Genomic DNA, 19,971 nt, shown 5'->3' on the forward strand with positions numbered 1-19,971 from the left:
CGTGTGCGTGCGCGCATGACTTACTCAGCTGTTTGATGACGTCTGACACCAGCTCCTTCTCCTTGTCCTCAATCTCCTGCGTGTCACTGGCGATCTGGCACGCCTCGAGACGCAGCGACTTATTTTCATCCTCAAGGTTCCTGACGCGGTGTTGCAGGATGTCGACATTGATGTGGCGGAGGCTGGTGGGTGTGGCTGTGAGGAAGAAGATATATATGGGTCGTATTATGAGATATTTCGCCGCCCAAGAACACATATTTGACAAGGCTTTCGTAGGAGTTATGGGCATTTCCAGGGGTAGTTTTATGACCCTGGTGGTAGTCTGACCCTCCCTCTGTACCATGAACCTAAAGAAACACTCATTAGAACCCGATTGATTCCCTCTTTAACCTTTAGAAATAGTTAATATGAGGAGCGAAAGTGTCTTATGATACCACTGTCTGTAAGTACCTAACAAGCTCAGTCACTAACTCTGGTAACTTTCTTTCTCAATAATCAAGTGTTTTTAAGCCCCCAGTCAGCCCTCTATTATACTCACTCTCACAACTGCTTTCGTCGACATCGTTGGTATAGATCTGCAGAAGGTCCGTTTTCATCTGCAGGTCATGTCTGAGTTGTGTGATCTTCTCGGTGGCGGAGGAGAGCTCGGCGTCCAGGAGGGAGTTGCGTTCCTCGAGGGCCTTGTTGCGATTGAGGAGCTGCTGGCCGATCTTTGCCGCGAGCTCGAGGTCCTTCTCTTTCTGTGGGGGAGGGAGAGACACGGGTGGTGGTGATGAGTGTTCTCGTGTGGTGGATGTGGAAGAGACGGAAGTGGAGGTTGTGGTAAGAAGAGAAGGAGTGGAGATAGTCAAAGAAAGAGAAAGGATTAGAGAAATGGAAAGGAAAAAGAGAGAAAGGAGAAGATAGAGGAAAAGAAGGATTGGAAAGAAGTAGAAGAAGGGGAGAAGGGAGGAAACAAACAATGAGGGAGAGAAAGAGGAGGAGGAGGAGGAGGAGGAAGGGAAGTACAAGATAACGCAAAAAGAGGTAGAGAAAAAGAAGAAAGAAGTAAAGAAGGGAGGATGAGAAGGAAAGAGAAGAAAGGAAAAAGCTGTAAGGGGAAGGAGGGAAGGGAAGGAATACAAAAAAAGGAGGGAGGGAAAGAAGAGGAAAAGGCAAGGAGAACGGAGGGAGAAGATGGTGAAAAGGGGATGGAGAGGAAAGATCGAAATGAAGGAGGGAAGAAGGGAGGAATTAAAAGGGGGGAGGGGGGGGGAAGAAAGGGGGAGAGGGGAGACGGGGAGTGAAAAAATAACCCAAGAATGAAGAAGAAATTATCAGAAAGAAGGAAGGAGAAGGGGAGGAAATAACAAGGAAGAAAAAGAGAGAAAAAAGAGAGAAGATGAGGAAGAAACGATCAGAAAGAAGGAAGGAGAAGGGAAGGAAATAACAAAGAAGAAAAAGAGAGAAAAAAGAGAGAAGATGAAGAAGAAATTATCAGAAAGAAGGAAGGAGAAGGGGAGGAAATAACAAGGAAGAAAAAGAGGGAAAAAAGAGAGAAGATGAGGAAGAAACGATCAGAAAGAAGGAAGAAGAAGGGGAGGAAATAACAAGGAAGAAGAAAGAAGAAGGGGAGGAAAAAGACAAGGTAGAAAAGAGGGAAATATAGAGAAGATGAAGGAGGAGGAGGATGGAAATGCTGCAAAGGAAAGAGGGGAGGAGAAAGGAAAAAAAGAAAAGAGAAAAGAAAAGGGGAGAAAGACGGAGGAGAGAGGAAATGAAAATAACGAAAAGTAAAGAAGCAGAAGGAAGGAAAAAAGACGAAAAAGAGGAAACATGAAAACAAGGAAAGGGTAAAGGCGTAGATGGAAGGAAGGAAACAGGAAAAAAAAAAAAAAAAAAAAAAAAAAGAAGGGGAGAAAGGGGAGTGAAAATAACCCGGTGGTGTGTAAATAACAGGCACCTCCGGCAATCAAGGGTTCGGGGTACAGATTTATCCTGGGGAGGGGAATCTTTTCTAATTATCTCCGCTAACGAGGGGGAGGGAAGGGGGGGGTGAGGGGAGTAGGGCTGGAGGGTGAGGGGAGGCAAAGGTAATGCGTGCGGAGGAAGAGAAGAGGGGATGGAAGGAAGAGGAGGAAGAGGAAGGGAAGAACGGATAGGGTGAGGGGAAGAATGGAGAGGAGGAGGAGGAGGAGGGCTGGAGGGTGAGGGGAGGCAGAGGTAATGCGTGTGGAGGAAGAGAAGAGAGGGGATGGAAGGAGGAGGAAGAAGAGGGGAAGAACGGAGAGGGTGAGGGGAAAAACAGGGAGGAGGTGGAGGAGGGGAACTAAGGTAATGCGTGATGAGGAAGAGGGGAAAGAAGGAAGGAAGGAAGGAAGGAAGAAGAGGGGAAAGAAGGAAGGAAGATAGGAGAGAAAGGGATAGGAGGAAGAGGAGGAGGAGTGATGATGAGGAAGAGGGGAAAGAAGGAAGGAGGAGAGGAGAGAAAGGGAGGAAGGAAGGAGGGAAGGAAGGAAGGAGTGATGATGAGGAAGAGAAGGAAAGAAGGAAGGAATAGACGAAAGGGAAAGGAAAGAAGGAGGAAGAGGAGGAGGAGAAGAAGTGATGAAGAAGTGAAGGAAAGAAGGAAGGAGGAGAGGAAAGGGGAAGCAAGGAAGGAAGAAAGGAGGAAGAGGAGGAGGGGAACTAATAGGTAATGCGTAATGAGGGAGAGGGGGAAAGAAGGAAGGAAGAGAGGAAAGGGGAAGGAAGGAAGGAGGAAGAGGAGGAGGACATGAGGGTGGGGATAAGTATAAGGTAATGCATGATAAGGAAAGGTAAAGTTTGGGGCATACGCTGTAGCAACGCGTGGCCTCAGTGCTCATCTCCGTAACATTGGCTCTTGAGCCTGTGGTGGGAGGGAGCCCATCACCCCGGGACACAGGGCCAGTGTGACATCCGGGTTACCACAGTTTATCTTCCCCAGATTTCCCCAGGTACCCATTCATCGACCAGCCCGAAAGGGAGGATGAACAGCTGGGGCCGGGATTCGAACCTGGACCCGCGGAGTAGAGCAAGCCAGGCACGCTGACCACTAGACCACGGAGGCGTAGGAAGAGGGAGCTTATCTTCCCCAGGTATTTCCAGGTAACACACTATCCTCAGGTAAGCTAATCTTCCCCAGGTATTGCCAGGTAACACACTATCCTCAAGTAAGCTAATCTTCCCCAGGTATTGCCAGGTAACACACTATCCTCAGGTAAGCTAATCTTCCCCAGGTATTGCCAGGTAACACACTATCCTCAGGTAAGCTAATCTTCCCCAGGTATTGCCAGGTAACACACTATCCTCAGGTAAGCTAATCTTCCCCAGGTATTGCCAGGTAACACACTCTCCTCAGGTAAGCTAATCTTCCCCAGGTATTGCCAGGTAACACACTCTCCTCAGGTAAGCTAATCTTCTCCAGGTATTGCGGGTAGCACACTCACCTCCTGCAGGAGTCTGGTCACGGCGTCGATGTCATTGTAAGTCTTGGTCATCTGGCTCACACGGTTGCCGCATAACACTGCAAGGGAAGGAGAAACACGTGTTAGTCCACCGTTAGCTTGGCACTCATAAGGTCCATAATTTTAATCGTTTCGGGATCCCAGTACGTCTATTTTCCAAGGCCACAGAGATGATTAACAGGGTTTTCGAGGGTGATTTTCAAGTTCAAGGTGTAGAAGTCGGGTACGGAAAATTTGCCCAGTGTAATAGAACAGACTTTGGTATTGTGTTAGTTTTCATTCTTAGGTTGTTTTTACTCCCATTCTCCTCTCTCAACCTCATCTCTCCTTCTTTTTTTGTTTCCTCCCTCCTGCCCTCCTTCCTTTGCGGCATTTCCATCCTTATCTTATCACAAAACACCTTTTTTTTTTTGTTTCCTCCCTCCTGCCCTCCTTCCTTTGCGGCATTTCCATCCTTATCTCATCACAAAACAGCCCATGAAAACCCGGCAACGTCCACGAGAGGCTCTTCAAAAAGGTGAACTGAGAGGGCGAGACGTTTAAAAAAACAGCCTTCAGACCTATTGGTAACACTGCGCTCATGACTTCCTTTTTTTTTACAACAAAGGAGACAGCTCAAGGGCACAAAAAAAGGAAACAACAATAAAAAAAAGCCCGCTACTCGCTGCTCCTAAAAAGAATCCAAGGAGGTGGCCGAAAGAGGGGTCAATTTCGGGAGGAGAGGAGCCCTGATACTCTTCTCCTTTAGGTGAGTCTGGCAGCTCAGAGGCAACAAGATATGAAAAGATGACTTACTGTTGTTGTGAATTTTAGTTATTGTGTCTCGATTTGTGGAGGAATGCAAGAAAAAAGGAAGATGAGAGTGTGATAATCTTACGTAACTATCTTAAAATTACTTGAAGGCGTCGCTGTTGTTGTGAATTCTAGTTATTGTGTCTCGATTTGTGGAGGAATGCAAGAAAAAGGGAAGATGAGAGTGTGATAATCTTATGTAACTCTTAAAATTACTTGAAACCGTTACTGTTGTTGTGAATTGTAGTTGTAGTCTCTCGATTTGTGGAGGAATGCAAGAAAAAGGGAAGATGAGAGTGTGATAATCTTATGTAACTCTTAAAATTACTTGAAACCGTTACTGTTGTTGTGAATTCTAGTTATTGTGTCTCGACTTGTGGAGGAATGCAAGAAAAAAGGAAGATGAGAGTGTGATAATCTTATGTAACTCTTAAAATTACTTGAAACCGTTACTGTTGTTGTGAATTGTAGTTGTAGTCTCTCGATTTGTGGAGGAATGCAAGAAAAAAGGAAGATGAGAGTGATAATCTTATGTAACTCTTAAAATTACTTGAAGCCATTACTGTTGTTGTGAATTGTAGTTGTAGTCTCTCGATTTGTGGAGGAATGCAAGAAAAAAAGGAAGATATGAGTGATAATCTTATGTAACGATCTTAAATCCACTGGTTACCTACTAAATATATCCCATAATGCCCCTTCTTAATCCCTATGTAATTACTTAACGTTCATGTATCTACCTTGAACCTTATGTAAGTACCTTAAACCCACTAATTACCTTGTACTGCTAAATCTATTAACTCATTTTGATCTCCGGTTGTCATGTGTTAGTGATATTACGTGTGCGTTATTGCATAAATCACTATTGTTAACTTGTGAACTATTAGTGATATAATTTGTGTGGGGTAACTCTTCCAATATAAAAACTTCCTTCTTTCTTTAGGGTGACTATTGAAGTTCTTTTGATAGACTATATTTACGAAGGATATTGTATGTATATATCTTAACTAACCACCCAAATCACCTTGAAAAATATCTCTTTATCTAAACATATTATCACTAGACATATTTCATTCATTGTATATCGTATGCAATGCTATAATCATAAAATAATCAATATACTTAAGCTTAATTTTATACGTACCTTTTACTGGTGAGAGCAAAGGAATGGAGATAACAAAAGCAGGATCGTGAACCATCAGTATAATTTGTGTGGGGTAACTCTTCCAATACTAAAACTCCCTTCTTTCTTTAGGGTGACTATTGAAGTTTTTTTGATAAGCTATATTTACGAAGGATATTGTATGTATATATCTTAACTAACCACCCAAATCTTTATCTAAACATATTATCACTAGACATATTTCATTCATTGTATATCGTATGCAATGCTATAATCATAAAATAATCAATATACTTAAGCTTAATTTTATACGTACCTTTTACCGGTGAGAGCAAAGGAATGGAGATAACAAAAGTAGGATCGTGAACCATCAGTATAAGAGCTTGAAGAAGAAAATAATAAAAAACAAAAAGAACAGGTACCACTCTACAGTCGCTTTTCTTCCTTATATACGTACCTTTTCTTTATTTAGGAGCAATGATATGATAGTAATGATAATAAGAGGAGGAAAAACAGAGTAAGAGATTGAAGAAGAAAATAATAAAACACAAAAGTGACAGGGAACATCCTCCAGTTGCTTATCTCACTGATCACCTGCACATCACAGCGCCGCCTCATTAGCACCTCGACTCACCTGTCTTTGTCTTGCCTTCCCTTCGCGTGATCAATAAGGTTTTAATCAGTTATACGGCGTTCTTTTGGAGAGGGATGACAACGACGAAGTGATGAATGAATACGCCTCTAATGTTTTATCTCTGTGGTGGTGGTCTCTCTCTCTCTCTCTCTCTCTCTCTCTCCCAGGTAAGGCTAGAGCAGGTAATCACTCGCTTCTTCCCTGGTCCAGCCGGCACACAGGTGAGGGGGGCTGACAGGTGAACTTAGCGACAACAGGACACTCCGCCCCGGGCACCACCACCACCACCACCACACCGCCGGCCCTCCTAACGGCGGTGTGGCTCAGACTCTCCTTAAAGAACTGGTTCCAAGCTTGTTTACTTTTTTGCCCTGCTCGTGTTTCCTCCGCCGCCCAGTGTTGCCAGTGCCCGGCGCAGTGAAGGTGTTACGAAACAGCCTAACAACCCTCCCGCCAGCCCACGCTGGCTGTGTGGCGTGAACCACAGACATTTTCGGGTTGCAAGGAGAAAAGAATTCATATTTTATAATATTTATTAGCGGTATAGCACATTATCTTACTAAAAATATAATATCTGTGTAAATACAATGGTCAGGTATACTGCTCTGTACAGTGTTGAGGCTGCTCGCCCCCCGCCGCCAGGCTTCGTCCAGCCCGGCACGGACTCCCTGCTCCGGGACGGGGGCGGCGCCCCGCGGCCCGGGAGGGAGTCCTGCGGCGGCGGCAGCGGCGGCGGCGGCGGGTTAAAGCTGAGGTCTCGGAGCAGCCCACCTGAAGTGACTGTAGCAAAACAAAATCCTGGTCGTGCCGGGTGAGAGGCTTCCTGTGACCAGGACGCCTCCTCCGCGCCCCTCGGCTTAGCTTACGATTTGATGCTCAGGAAGCGCCGGGCCGCCGCGGCCCGGGACCCGTAGTGGTAGTACTGTGTTGCCCTACGTACACTGTACACTGTGCAGGAATGGAAGCCGCTGCAGGGACGAGGGATGGCGGGGCAGCGGGCCGCCTCACTAACCAAGCGTTGCGCTAACAGAACCAAAGTGTGTCCACGAGACATACACTCCCCAGCTCCCTGCCATGCACACCTTCATGTACGCACGCACGCACGCACGCACACAAACATATACATTTGCACACACACACACACACACACACGCTACGCCTGAGGTCACGAACAGCAATGTAGTAATACTTGATCCTTACGTCAAACAGCCTACGGGCCGCGGCGGGGCAGCCTCAGGCCGCCGCGCCGCGACACTCTGACACTCAAAACACCTGGAATGATTAACCACACAAGCGCGTGCAGTGCTACCCGACGCGACGCGACAAGACCTAGATACCAACACTACACCTGGACAGTGCTCGGCCCTCACACCTGGCCGCCAGCACTCAGCACTTGGGGCTCGGCCGCCGCTCAGCCCTTGGCCACTCTGGGGAGGGTCAGCAGCCAGCCGAGGGGGACGTGGGGTCAGGGCAGCGGGTCGTCGTCCAGCTCGGGCTCCTGCTGCGTGATGACGGACAGCGCGTCGGACACCCGCTGCTGCACGCGGAGGCGCCGCTGCCAGTACTCCAGCTGCGTGGCCAACACCCGCATCTTGGCGTCGTGCTCCGTCACCGCCTGCGCCATCTGCAGCCGCAGCAGCTGCATCTGTGCCTGGTGCTGCTCCTCCGTGTTGCGGATGGACGCCTCCACGCCCGCCACGCGCTGCTGCAGGCGGTCCGAGGCGCCGGTCGGCTCGGCGAGGGGGTCGGCGAGGGGGTCGGAGGGAGGCTTCTCGGCGGAGGGGGAGGAGGGCGAGGCGGCGTCCGTCGGGGTGTTGGAGAATACCTGAGAAACACCGTTGAGGACGACGGACGCGCCTGAGGTAGAAGTGCTTGTGTCTGAGGTAGTGGTCGTGGAGGTGGGCGCCGCGGAGGTAGCTGGTGGGGGCGTGGCGGCGGCGGCGGCGGCGACTGCTGCGGCTGCGGCTGAGGCGGCGTCAATGGAAGACCTCAGGAGGGCGTTGGTGTGTTCCGAGTCCCCCCCGGAGAGGGATGACACCACCTGGGGGAGGAGCAGCCCCGTGGCCAAAGGGGAGGTGGGGGAAGTGAGGAAGGGCAGCGTGGTGGCTAGCGAGCCCAAGCCGCCACCCAGCAGGGAGGACACCAGCGGGTGGAGGCTGAGCACGGTGGGGCCTCGCTCGCTGGCCGGCGGCGTGCGGCTCAAGTTCTCGTGAAACGCCGGCGACTCCTCCTCCACCTCTTCCTTCACGACCTTCTCCACCTCCTCGTCCTCCTCCAGGATCCGCTGCGAGTCTTCATCGGCGTCCTTCCAGTCGCCCACCTCGCCGCTCTCCCGCGGCGGCGACGCGGGCGTGGCCGGCGCCGCGCCGGGCAGCGTCACGCCGTCCAGGGGCCAGCTGGACTCCGCGGCGCTGTTTTGCTGGCGGCCGCCGCGCTGCCCCTCCGAGCCCAGCTTGCGGGCGCGGTACTTGAGATTCTCCCACGCCTTGCGCAGCTGCTTGGTGTCGCGGGACCTGACGTGCGGGTGGGCATTGTAGCGCGCCGTCAGGAGGCGCCACATCTCGTTCCTTATGGGGTGTTTGTGCACGTCGGGAGGGTCGAACTCCGTCACGCCAGCGTACTGACGCATCAACAGCCGCAGCACCGCCTTCTCGTGCTGCGTCCACATGGGCCGCCGCTGCTCCCGCCCGCCGGCCCCGCCTGCACTGTACACCAGAGGCATGCCGACGCCCTCCAGCATCCTCGATCACGACCTGCCGGTGCACACGCCTGCCTGTCGCCGCGCCTCAAGACATCATTGCTGAGGGCGCGGCTCCCGTGTGTCAGGCGAGTCAGGGGGCGAGGGAGGGGCGCCCGGCGGCCTGAACCACCATGCTGCTGCGGCCTCACTCTGTCCTCACTCACTCGCCGCGTAACACTGACATAAGTCTGAGTCTTTCTTTTACTCTGCTCTGAAAGGGAAGTGAAAGCACCACGTTACGGAGGGGCGGCGGCGGCGGCCTGGCGTCGGCTGGCTCACTGCCGCCGCCCCGCGCCCGTGGCCGCGCGCCGCTAACGACCCGCCACTCACGTGCTTGCTCCCCTCCGTAATAACAGCGGCCGTCGGTTTAGTGCGGCCGCCGGCGTCTCGGGTCACGCGATGAGGGTCACGGCGGAGAATTAGCGGCCAGGCGAGATATTTTAGGCGTGCGAGACTCACCACTGCAAACATCGCCCGCCCCGCCGCTCCCCGACACGCCACCACCACCGCCGCCACGCGAAGACGAGCTAACGAGGAGACACGACCAGCGACGACCACTCCCGCAGAACAAATAAGCCATAAGTAAAGTTACCGAGATAACGCTTCATCAAACCAAAACTAAGCATGCATGAGTCACTTCACGAGGAACGAATCAGTAACACGAATCAACACAAGACGAACTGAACGAAAAGAGTTATGAAAGAAACATCACGTCATTACAGAAGACATAAACGTGACAAAAGGTAACTACGCAATCTTTATATATAACGAATCACTTAAAAACAAACAAAAATCAGGAAAAAGAAAGAAAACAAAAACATAAGTAACAACCATCTTAAAAACGACAACAAATATAAACGAAATAAAAAAAAAGCGAGAACACAAAATACTCTTCACACAACGAAAAAAGAAAAGAAAAAAAAATATATACATGGATGATGATTACTCCCGTTTATATAATATTATGACGCACACCTGTACACACACACACACACACACACACACACACACACACACACACAACACATCTTTCTCTCTCTCTCTTCTCTCTTATATCCTATTCTCATTGTCCCCCCCCCCCCCCCACCCTCCCCTCCCACCCCCTTATTATAAACACCCACCCCCCCCCCCCACACACACACCGGTACCATACAAATCCTCAACACACAAACAAACACACACATTAGTTTTCTCTTCCCCTTCCCTTCCCCTCTCTCCTTCCCTCATCTTGCCAATATACACTTATCTCCCCCCCCCTCCCTCCCCCCTCAACGTCAAGCATAAGATAACCCCCCCCCTCCTCCTCCTTCTCCTCCTCCCCTGGGTCTACTCCCCTCCGTGGACACCCCCCGCCCTCCCCTCTCTCCCCTCCTTGTCTATTGATCACTCTCATTTTCAAACTATCAAAGCCAACTTAAAAAATATATATAAATACACTGATCACCTCTTCCTACCCTCCCTTATACCTATCCCCTTCCTCCCTCTCCCTTTATGAATATGAGGGAGAAGAGAGATAAACAGAGAGGAGGGTGAGGTAATGGAGGGAGGGAGGAAAGGAGGAGGGGGAGAGGAAGGAATGGAGGAGGGAGAGAAAATGAGACAGGAGATAAGGGAGGGAGGGAGGGCGAGAAGAGAAATGAAGAAGGGAGAGAGAGGAAGGAATGGAGGAGGGAGAGAAAATGAGACAGGAGATAAGGGAGGGAGGGTGAGAAGAGAAATGAAGAAGGGAGAAAGGAGGAAAGGAAATGAGAAAATGGAGGGAGGGAGGGAGAGGAAGAATGAGGATAAAGAAAGGGAAGTAGAGAAAAAGAAAGGGAGATAGACGAAAGTCATTCTCTAGTCTTATACTTCTCTCATTTTCTCTCCCTCATATGTTCCTCTTTTCCTCCCTCCCTCCCTTCTTTCCTCTCTCCCTCCCCTTACTTTCCCTCCCATCTGTTCCTCCATCCCTCCCTCCCTCATCTCATCTTTTCTCTTCCTCCTTCCCTCATCTCTCATTCTTTCCTCTCTCCCTCCCCTCACTTTCCCTCCCATCTGTTCCTCTTTCCCTCCCTCCCTCACCTTATCTGTTCTCTCCCTCCCTCACTTCTCATACTTTCCTCCCTTCTTTCCTCTCTCCCTCCCATCTGTTCCTCTCTCCCTCCCTCACTCACCTTATCTGTTCTCTCCCTCTGCTCTCATTTCCCTCATATCTTCCTCCTTCCCTCCCTCCCTTACCTCTCATACTCGTCCTATCTACTAATCTCACCTGTTCCTCCCTCCCTTCTTTTCTCTCTCCCTCCCCTAACTTTCCCTCTGGACACTTTTCAGGAGCAGTGAGTAGCGGGCATTTTTTCATTATTTTTCCCCCCCCCTTTTTTTTTTGCCCTTGAAATGTCTTTGCTGTAAAAAAAAAAAAAAAAAAAAAAAAAAAAACGGCTCCTCCCTACTCTCATCTACTCCTCTCCCTTGTTCCTCCTCCTCCCTTCTTTACTCTCCCTCCACTCACCCTTACATCACCTCCTCATCTCACATTACCCTCTTACACATCTCCCCTCCCTCCCTCACACACACCTATCACCTCTCCTCACCTCTCCCTCCCTACCCCTGATCACCCTCTCATTATCTGCACACCTGTCAAACACCTGCGCACGGCTCCCCTACACCTGTGTATGCAGATCAAGCTTCCCTTTCACTCCAGGTAAACACAGGTAAGGTGATTCCAGGCTCCAGGTACACAGGTAGGCAAGATGGAAGACAATTGAAGACAGAACCAGGTGGGCTCTCTCTCTCTCTCTCTCTCTCTCTCTCGGATGGATTTCGTGTTAATGATGCGTGTTTTGAGAGAGAGAGAGAGAGAGAGAGAGAGAGAGAGAGAGAGAGAGAGAGAGAGAGAGAGAGAGAGAGAATGAGGAAAGGGGGAAGAAGGAAGAGTATAGGAAGACAAAAGGGAAGGGGGAGGAGAGGGGAGAGGAGGAAAGGGAGGGGAGGAGGGAGGGAGGTAAGGGGGTGAGGGGGGAGGGGGGGAAGCTGCACAGGTGATCAGGAGGCAGGTGAATGCTAATTAAGGTGGAGAGAAACAATACCTGGGAGTGGATGGGAAGGAAAAAAATATATGCGTAATGGAAAACGGAGAAATTGTATTATGCAAATGGAGGAAAATAGAGGAAAATGAAGAGAAAAAGAATGAAAATGTATAGCGAAAGATTATGCAAATGGAGGAAAGTAGAGGAAAAAGAATGAAAATGTGTAGCGAAAGATTATGCAAATGGAGGAAAATAGAGGAAAATGAAGGGAAAAAGAATGAAAATGTGTAGCGAAAGATTATGCAAATGGAGGAAAATTGAGGAAAATGAAGGGAAAAAGAATGAAAATGTGTAGCGAAAGATTATGCAAATGGAGGAAAATAGAGGAAAATGAAGGGAAAAAGAATGAAAATGTATAGCGAAAGATTATGCAAATGGAGGAAAATAGAGGAAAATGAAGGGAAAAAGAATGAAAATGTGTAGCGAAAGATTATGCAAATGGAGGAAAATAGAGGAAAATGAAGGGAAAAAGAATGAAAATGTGTAGCGAAAGATTATGCAAATGGAGGAAAATAGAGGAAAATGAAGGGAAAAAGAATGAAAATGTGTAGCGAAAGATTATGCAAATGGAGGAAAATAGAGGAAAATGAAGGGAAAAAGGATGAAAATGTATAGCGAAAGATTATGCAAATGGAGGAAAATTGAGGAAAATGAAGGGAAAAAGAATGAAAATTTATAGCGAAAGATTATGCAAATAGAGGAAAATTGAGGAAAATGAAGACTGGAAATCGTGTATGAGAAAAGAATAAAAAATGAAGAGGAAAAAAATAATTAACTAAAGTGAATGAGATAATATAAATGAAGGAAAAAAGAAAGATAAAAAGAACAACCACAAGAAGAAGAAGAGGAAGAATAAACTACGATCAAAATAAAAAGGAAAATAAAGGAAAAAAAACTGAAAAGACAAACAAAACAAACAAGTAAATACAAAAGTTAATACAAAAAAAAAAGAAAAAAAAGAAAATCAACTCCAAGAAAACAAGAGAAAGAAAAACAAAGAGACAAACAAGAGGAAATAAAAAGGTAAACACAACCACAAGAAGAAGAAGAAGAGGAAGAAAAAAATAAAGAAAACAAAACAATTCAAACAGGACACGAGGAAGACAATGACAGAACACACACACACACACACACACACACACACACACACATGAAAAGGCGGGGTTATAAGAGAGAGAGAGAGAGAGAGAGAGAGAGAGAGAGAGAGAGAGAGAGAGAGAGAGAGAGAGAGAGAGAGAGAGAGAGAGAGAGAGAGAGAGAGAGAGATGAGAGACGAAGAAGGAAACGAAGGAGGAGGAGGAGGGATAGAGATGAAGGAAGAAGAAGAAGAGGAGGTGAAGGAGGAGGCCGGAGGTGGCAGGCAGGAAACAGAGGGAGGCCTGAGGAAGAGGAGGAGGAGGAGGAGGAGGATTCAATATATCGACCAGGGAAGGGAAGGGAAGGGAGGCCGCTTCTCGTCTCTCCTCTCTCCGTCTACTCCCAGGATCCTTGAGTCTCCTCCTCCTCCTCCTCCTCCTCCTCCTCCTCCTCCTGTGGCCTCCGTCTTCATCATCTCCTCCGGTTCTTTCATCTTCGTTTCCCTGTCTTCCTCTTTTTATCTCCTCCTCCTCTTCCTCCTTTCCCTTCGACTCCTTTACCTCCGTCACCGGCCATTTCCACCTCCTCCTCCTCCTCCTCCTCTTTACACGACTCGGAGGAGGAGGAGGAGGAGGAGGTGATGATGTTGGTTGTGGTGATAGTACTGTTGATGTTAGAGGAGGAGGAGGAGGAGGGATGGGAAAAGGAGGAGGAGGAGGAGGAGGAGGAGGAGGAGGAGGAGGAGGAGGTAAGGGCATCATCTCTCTTAGCATTCTCGTGTAGGCAACTCCGTGTGCACTCATACGCACTTGAAAGACCCTTCACACACACACACACACACACACACACACACACACACACACTCACTCGCTCACACACACACACACACACACGTACGATGCCGGGCTGCCACTTAAGAGAAATCCCAATTTTTTTACACATATATCAAGTCCCAGGTCTCTCTCTCTCTCTCTCTCTCTCTCTCTCTATGGGCCACCTAACCAACCCTCTCTCGCTCCCACACGCACAAAAACAAGACTGGAGCTCCCTGGACATGCCTAGCCACCCTCACCCTGGCCAGCCTCACCCTACATAGTAACAGGAGGAAGAGGAGGAGGAGGAGGAGGACGAGGAAGAATGGACAGGTTGAGTGAGGCAGTGAAAGGGAGGGACAAAAAGAGGAACAAGAGATAAAGAATTGAGGGAGGTAAGGATGGATGAGGATGAAGAGGTGGAAGAGGAGGAAGACAGGTTAAGGGAGGTAGAGAAAGGGAAGAAGGAGCAAGAGATAGAGAGGTTAGGGAGGTAAGGAGGAGGAGAAGGAGGTAGGTTGTGAGTTTGAAGGAAGGGAAACAAGGAGGAGGAGGAGGAAGAGGAGGAGGAGGAAGAAGAAAACTTGGTTGTTGGCTGTGTTCATAGTACTATTGATACTGGAGGAAGAAGAGGAGGAGGAGGAGGTAGGCTGTGATTTTGAAGGAAGGGAAACTACGAGGAGGAGGAGGAGGAGGAGGAGGAGGAGGAGGAGGAAGAAGAAAACTTGGTTGTTGGCTGTGGTAATAGTAGTGTTGATGTTGGAGGAAGAAGAAGAAGAGGAGGAGGAGGAGGAGGAGGAGGTAGGTTGTGAATTTGAAGGAAGGGAAACTACGAGGAGGAGGAGGAGGAGGAGGAAGACGTGGTTGTTGGCTGTAGTAATAGTACTGTTGATATTGGAGGAAGAAGAAGAAGAAGATGAGGAGGAGGAGGCAGGCTGTGAGTGAGGCAGGGAGGGGGGAGGGAGGGAGGAAGACAGGAGGAAGGATAAGCCTCCTTGGCAACTGTACGTGGCGCCACTCAATGCTATAGCGGGTCTTTGGGAGTGTTTCGTTGGCCTGCCTCTCTCTCTCTCTCTCTCTCTCTCTCTCTCTCTCTCTCTCCAATGGCCGCTTCTCCCTTGAATTATTCAGTCCCGGTAAGCCTGCCTGCCAGCCTGCGCCCTTCCCTTCCCGTCCGTTTACGTCCCCTACTTTCCCGTCCCGTTCCTTCTTATCCCGTCCGTTTCCGTCCATTCTCGTCCTGTCCCCTTCTTTCCCGTTCCGTTCTTCCCGTCCCTTCTCGTCCTGTTCCTTCCCGTCCCTTCGTCTCACTCTCCCAGCCTCGTCTTCCTGCCCTCGCTCACCCTTGCCTGAATCACCATCTCCACCGCCGCCGCCGCCGCCGCCAAACTTCAATGTTGCCAAGGCCGGGAAGCGGTCGTCCGCCCTGACCCTCCCCCACTCCCCTTCCTCCATCCCTGTCCCTCCCTCCCTCCCTCTTACATAATCGTTTTCTCCATCTGCAACTTTGCCTCCTCCAGTTCTTGCGTCCAAGTTTGTAACACACGAGGCGTAACCTTGCCCAGAGCCCACGTGCGGCGTCTCCACCACCGCCACCACCAGCACCACCCACGGCAGGGCGGCGGAGGCGGCGGCGTCTGCACCACCATCACCACCACCACCCAGCCGCCACACGCACATGAACGTTTACGAGCCACGTACACACACACGCACACACGCACAGCCACACGTCTTCGCAGTCACATGGCGGCGCGCACAGGCTCATGACGCAGGTGGGGAGGGGGGGGGCTTGCGCACGTGCGGTGGAGAGCACGAGGCAGCACGTGTTACACCACCAGCATCACCACCACCAGCATCATCACCACCACCACCACCAGCATCACAATCACCACCACGAGACGAGAGAGGCGATCGGTGGTGTCGGGCGGCGCAACACAACACCACACCTGCCAAACGTCACACCACACACCTGCCCGCCACCGCAACACACCTCAGGACACTGTTTACACACCTCACGTGACACAACACACAACACACGCGAGCCGCCGCCGGGGAGCAGGTGGCGCAGGGGGGACGGTGCAACACAACACAAGGAACACAATGCCACACCTGTCCGTCGCAACACACCTCAATATAGTGTTTACAGAGTCCAACCAACACACATAACACAGGTGAGTTGCAGGTGGTGTTGGGAAGCGGCGCAATGCAACACAAAACACCTCCTCAGCGCCGCAACACACCTCAATACAGTGCTTACAGAGTCCAACCAACACACACAACACAGGTGAGTTGCAGGTGGTGTTCGGGAGCGGCGCAATGCAACACAAAACACCACTACAACACAGCGTCACACCTCAGCGCCGCAACACACGTCAATACAGTGTTCACTCTACGCAACACACGCAGCACATATGAACCGCAGATGGTGTAGGGGACCAGTGCACCAAAACACACTGTCACACCTGTCTGAGGCAACACACGCCAATGTTTACACTCCTTACACGTGACGAAACACACTAGAAACAGGGCAGGTGAAGGAGGAGGAGGAGGAAGAGGAGGCTATGGAGGATGAGGAGGAAGAGTCAACGTAAGGAGGAGGAGGAGGAGAGCGTCGTCTTGTTTGTATGTACCGATGACTCGCGGGGAACCGATCGACCACTCCTTCAAGAAGCGCGCGACTCTCCTCTCCTCTCTTGACTTCAGGGCTGCACTCACACACTCACACCTCCCTCACGCTTATCTCCCCCCTCGCCCGGCTCTGCGCACTCCCCACACACACCCCACGGCTGACGGAGGCACGCTGGGGAGGGGGAGGAGGGAAGGAAAAGCGAGGAACAGCCCAGCGCAGAGGGAGGGTCGGAGGAGACGGAGTGAGTGTGTGTGTCTCTGGGCCGATGCTTCGTCAGTGCCGGCTGAGGGGTTTGCGAGTGCGCGGGGAGTGTGGGAGGGTGCGAGGGGTGGGGGTGGGGGGGTGGGTGGGCCTGGGGGAGGATAAGAAGCCGAGAGCGAGGGAGAGAGAGAGCGAGCGAGAGGGAGAGAGAGCGTAGAGAGTTGTGTGAGAGGAAGGATGGAGAGAATGGTTTGATATGGCGAGATGGAAGAAGAGGAGGAGGAGGAGGAGGAGGAGGAGGAGGGAGCTGGAGGTATGGAAGACGGAGAAGGACTTGTGAGGACTGGCGCGGGGAGAAGAAGAAGAAGAGGAGGAGGAGGAGGAGGAGGAGGAGGGTACCTATATGTAGAGAGAAAATGGTTGGTTGGTCGTTGCAACTTGCCGTGATGATGAGGATAGCCAATACGAGGAGGAGGAGGAGGAGGAGGAGGAGGGGGGTCTAAGCACTTGTCAATTCTGAAGGAGAAGGAACACAAAGGAACACAAGCTGGTTTTGTTGTTCATCAGCTTTCCGGCAAAAGAGCGAAGTGGAGGAGGAGGAGGAGGAGGAGGAGGAGGAGGAGGAGGAGGGGGATCTAAGCACTTGTCAATCCTTCCGTATGTCTGATGTCCTCCCTGACGCAGTGGCAGAAGAAGGGTCATTAATCACACAAACATGACACATCTTCCCCTCCTCCTCCTCCTCCTCCTCTTCGCTCTTTTGCCGGAAAGCTGATGAACAACAAAACCAGCCTGAGGAATCCTTGGGCAAACCCGTTGTGTGTCTGTGTGTGTGTCTGGGGAGGGCAAGGGAGGGAAGGGACACACACACACACACACACACACACACACACACACACACACACCGAAACTTCTCTTTAACACCTCAGAAACACCCTCTCTCATAAACACCATCACCTCCTCCTCCTCCTCCTCCTCTTCCTCCACGTTACAATGAGTTTTCGCAGAGCATACCTTAATGAGTTGCGTAATCGGCCAGGTGAGGTGAGGTAAGGTGAGGTAAGTTAGTGATGGTGAGTGTAGTGGCGAGTAATGATGGTGACGTACAGTGTTATTGATGGTGATGATTGTAGTGGTGATGATGTGGTATCGCTAGGTTATAATAGTGATGATGGTGGTGGCGGTGATGGTGGTAGTGTGGTGATGGTGGTGGTGGTGGCGTGGTGATGGTGATGGTGGTGGTAGCGTGGTAATGGTGGTGGTGGTAATGGTGGTGGTAATGGTGGTGGAGACGAGACAAGGCCAGGTGGAGCAAGGACATCACCACACCCCATCACCACCACCACGACCACCATCACCATCATTACCATGGAAGGTGTTTTAACTTAACTATAAGCAGACACCGCCCCATTCTGAGCCTGGGAGAAGAGGGGAGGAAGAGGAAGGAGGGGGGAGAAGAGGGAAGGAAGAGGAAGGAGGGGGGGGAATAGAAGATGAAGAAGGGGGGAGGGGGTGGGGGGGAGACCATACCATTAACACGGGAGAAGACTTGCTGTTGCTAATGGTGATGGTGATGATGATGATGATGAAATAAGTATACAGATAGAGATACAGGGGAGAGAAAGACAGGGAGTTACAGGGTACAGGAAGAGAAGGGAAAGGAAGGGACAGAGGAAAGAAAAAGAAGGGGGTGAAATCCTACTGAAGGGGAGGTTTACGGAAGGGGTGATTACAGGGGATTACAAGCAGGGGGAGGAAGGGACGCTGATGGGATTAAGGGAGGAAGGGAGAGGGGAAGAAGGGTGAAGGGAATCTACAGGAATGAAGGGAAGAAGGGGGAAACTAATATGGGTGAAGGGAGAGGGGGGTATGGATGAAGGGAAGCTAGATGAAGGGGAGGAAGGGAGAGGGAAATAGAAGTGATGGGAAGCTATAGGGATGAAGGGGAGGAAGGGACTAGGAAACAGGAGTGATGGGAAGCTATAGGGATGAAGGGGAGGAAGGGGGTGGAAGGGAGGGAAAGATAAGGATGCAGGGGTGAAGGGAAGGAAGGAAGGGGGGAGGTCGTAAGGGAGGATAAGACATGGGTGTAGGAGTGAGAGGAAGGGGTGATATGAAGGGCAGGGCTAATGGTGAAGATGTAAGGGGTGTTGGAAGGGTAGGAGGAGGGTGCAGGGGTGAGGGTGAGAGGGAGGGGGATGGAAGGGGTGGGGCAGGGCAAGAAATCAGAAGGCTAGACCAGTTTCACAACATTCAGGTGAAACAGCAGGTGAGAAACAGGTGAAGAGGAGGAGGAGGAGGAGGAGGAAGAAGAGGAAGAAGAAGAGGAGGAAGAACGAGAACATGGAAGATAAGCAAGATAATGTGATGATAAACGAGAGAAATAATAATAAGAAGAAAGGAAGAAAGAAGGGGTAGCTAGGAAAAAGATGATGATGAAGAAGAAGAAAAAAGAAGAAAAATGATGATATGGAAGAAGAAAAAAAGATACGATGATAAAATAGAAGAAAATAAGAAGAAGAAAAAAGAAAGTCTAGGAAGAGGAAGATGAAAATGAAGAAAAAAATATGAATAAGAAAAGAAAAAGAAGATAATACGATAAGAAAATAGAGGAACAAGATGAAGAAAAAGATAGAAAGAGAAGAAGAAGAAGCAAAGAAGAAAGACTAGGAAGATGAAGATGGAGAAAAAAATGAATAAGAAAAGAAAAGAAAAGGATGGAAGATGGTACGATAAGAAAATAGAACAAGATGAAGAAAATGAAAATAGAGAGATAGAAGATAGAAAGGACACACACACACACACACACACACACACACACACACACACACGTATCATACAAGTCAACAAGAGGAAAGAAGGAAAGAAAAAAACAACAACCACGAAAATCAAACCAGAAGGAAAAAGAGGAAATTAAAGAAAAATACAAATAAATCAAGAAAATAAGCAAGAAATTAAAGAAAAACGAAAAAAACAACACATGAAGGAAAAAAGGAGATTAAAGTAAAATAAAACAAATCAATCAAGAAAAAAAACACCAGAAGGAAAAAAATAAAGAAAAATAAAACAAATAATTCAAGAAAATAAACAAGAAAGTAAGTAAAGTAAGCAAGAAACAGGAATCTTATGTAACACACCACCACCAACACGACTTTTTTCCGCCTCCAACCACATTCCTGAAGCACCCTCCTCCTCCTCCTCCTCCTCCTCCTCCTCCTCCTCCTCCTCCTCCTTAGTTCCCTGAGACAACATTACAACAAAACACAAACAGTTGAGGCGATAATTTGACCCTTCAGGAGGAGGAGGAGGAGGAGGAGGACGAGGAGGAGGAGGAAGAAGAAGAGGAGGAGGAGGAGGAGGAGGAGGAGGAGGAGGAGATATGCAGGGAACTCATAAGTCAACACTAAGTAAACGTCAATGTGATAAAGAAAATG

The 19,971-nt window shown here is 49.6% G+C and overlaps 2 protein-coding genes across 10 annotated transcripts in view; both read right to left on the reverse strand.

The window, feature by feature from the left end:
* LOC126983324 (trafficking kinesin-binding protein milt-like) overlaps nucleotides 1-19,971 on the reverse strand; it is a 114,447-nt gene that overhangs the window by 12,116 nt on the left and 82,360 nt on the right. For all 6 annotated transcript variants that reach the window (XM_050836021.1, XM_050836020.1, XM_050836022.1 and 3 more), the window contains exons 2-4: nucleotides 3,450-3,526; nucleotides 539-740; nucleotides 25-195 (exon numbers count right to left, since the gene is read on the reverse strand). In XM_050836021.1, the coding sequence (XP_050691978.1) occupies nucleotides 25-195; nucleotides 539-740; nucleotides 3,450-3,526 (450 nt within the window). The remainder of the gene's footprint in view (nucleotides 1-24; nucleotides 196-538; nucleotides 741-3,449; nucleotides 3,527-19,971) is intronic.
* On the reverse strand, nucleotides 6,529-16,849 carry LOC126983326 (myb/SANT-like DNA-binding domain-containing protein 3). 4 transcript variants are annotated; one of them, XM_050836028.1, is made up of 2 exons: nucleotides 16,423-16,849; nucleotides 6,529-8,964 (listed from the first exon to the last, which is right to left on the reverse strand). In XM_050836028.1, the coding sequence occupies exon 2, from the start codon at nucleotides 8,751-8,753 to the stop codon at nucleotides 7,479-7,481; it is 1,275 nt and encodes a 424-aa protein (XP_050691985.1). In that variant the 5' UTR covers nucleotides 8,754-8,964; nucleotides 16,423-16,849; the 3' UTR covers nucleotides 6,529-7,478. The 4 variants fall into 4 exon arrangements, with proteins under 4 accessions (XP_050691985.1, XP_050691982.1, XP_050691984.1 ...); XM_050836025.1 differs by having other exon boundaries at nucleotides 16,338-16,849; XM_050836027.1 differs by having other exon boundaries at nucleotides 16,209-16,849.

The sequence above is a fragment of the Eriocheir sinensis genome, chromosome 53, assembly GCF_024679095.1.
Source record: "Eriocheir sinensis breed Jianghai 21 chromosome 53, ASM2467909v1, whole genome shotgun sequence".
In the NCBI taxonomy this organism is placed as follows: Eukaryota; Metazoa; Arthropoda; class Malacostraca; order Decapoda; family Varunidae; genus Eriocheir; species Eriocheir sinensis.

Coding starts and splice junctions, on each gene's coding strand:
- LOC126983326 (XM_050836028.1), bottom strand. CDS start 8,753: ATGCTGGAGGGCGTCGGCATGCCTCTGGTGTACAGTGCAGGCGGGGCC.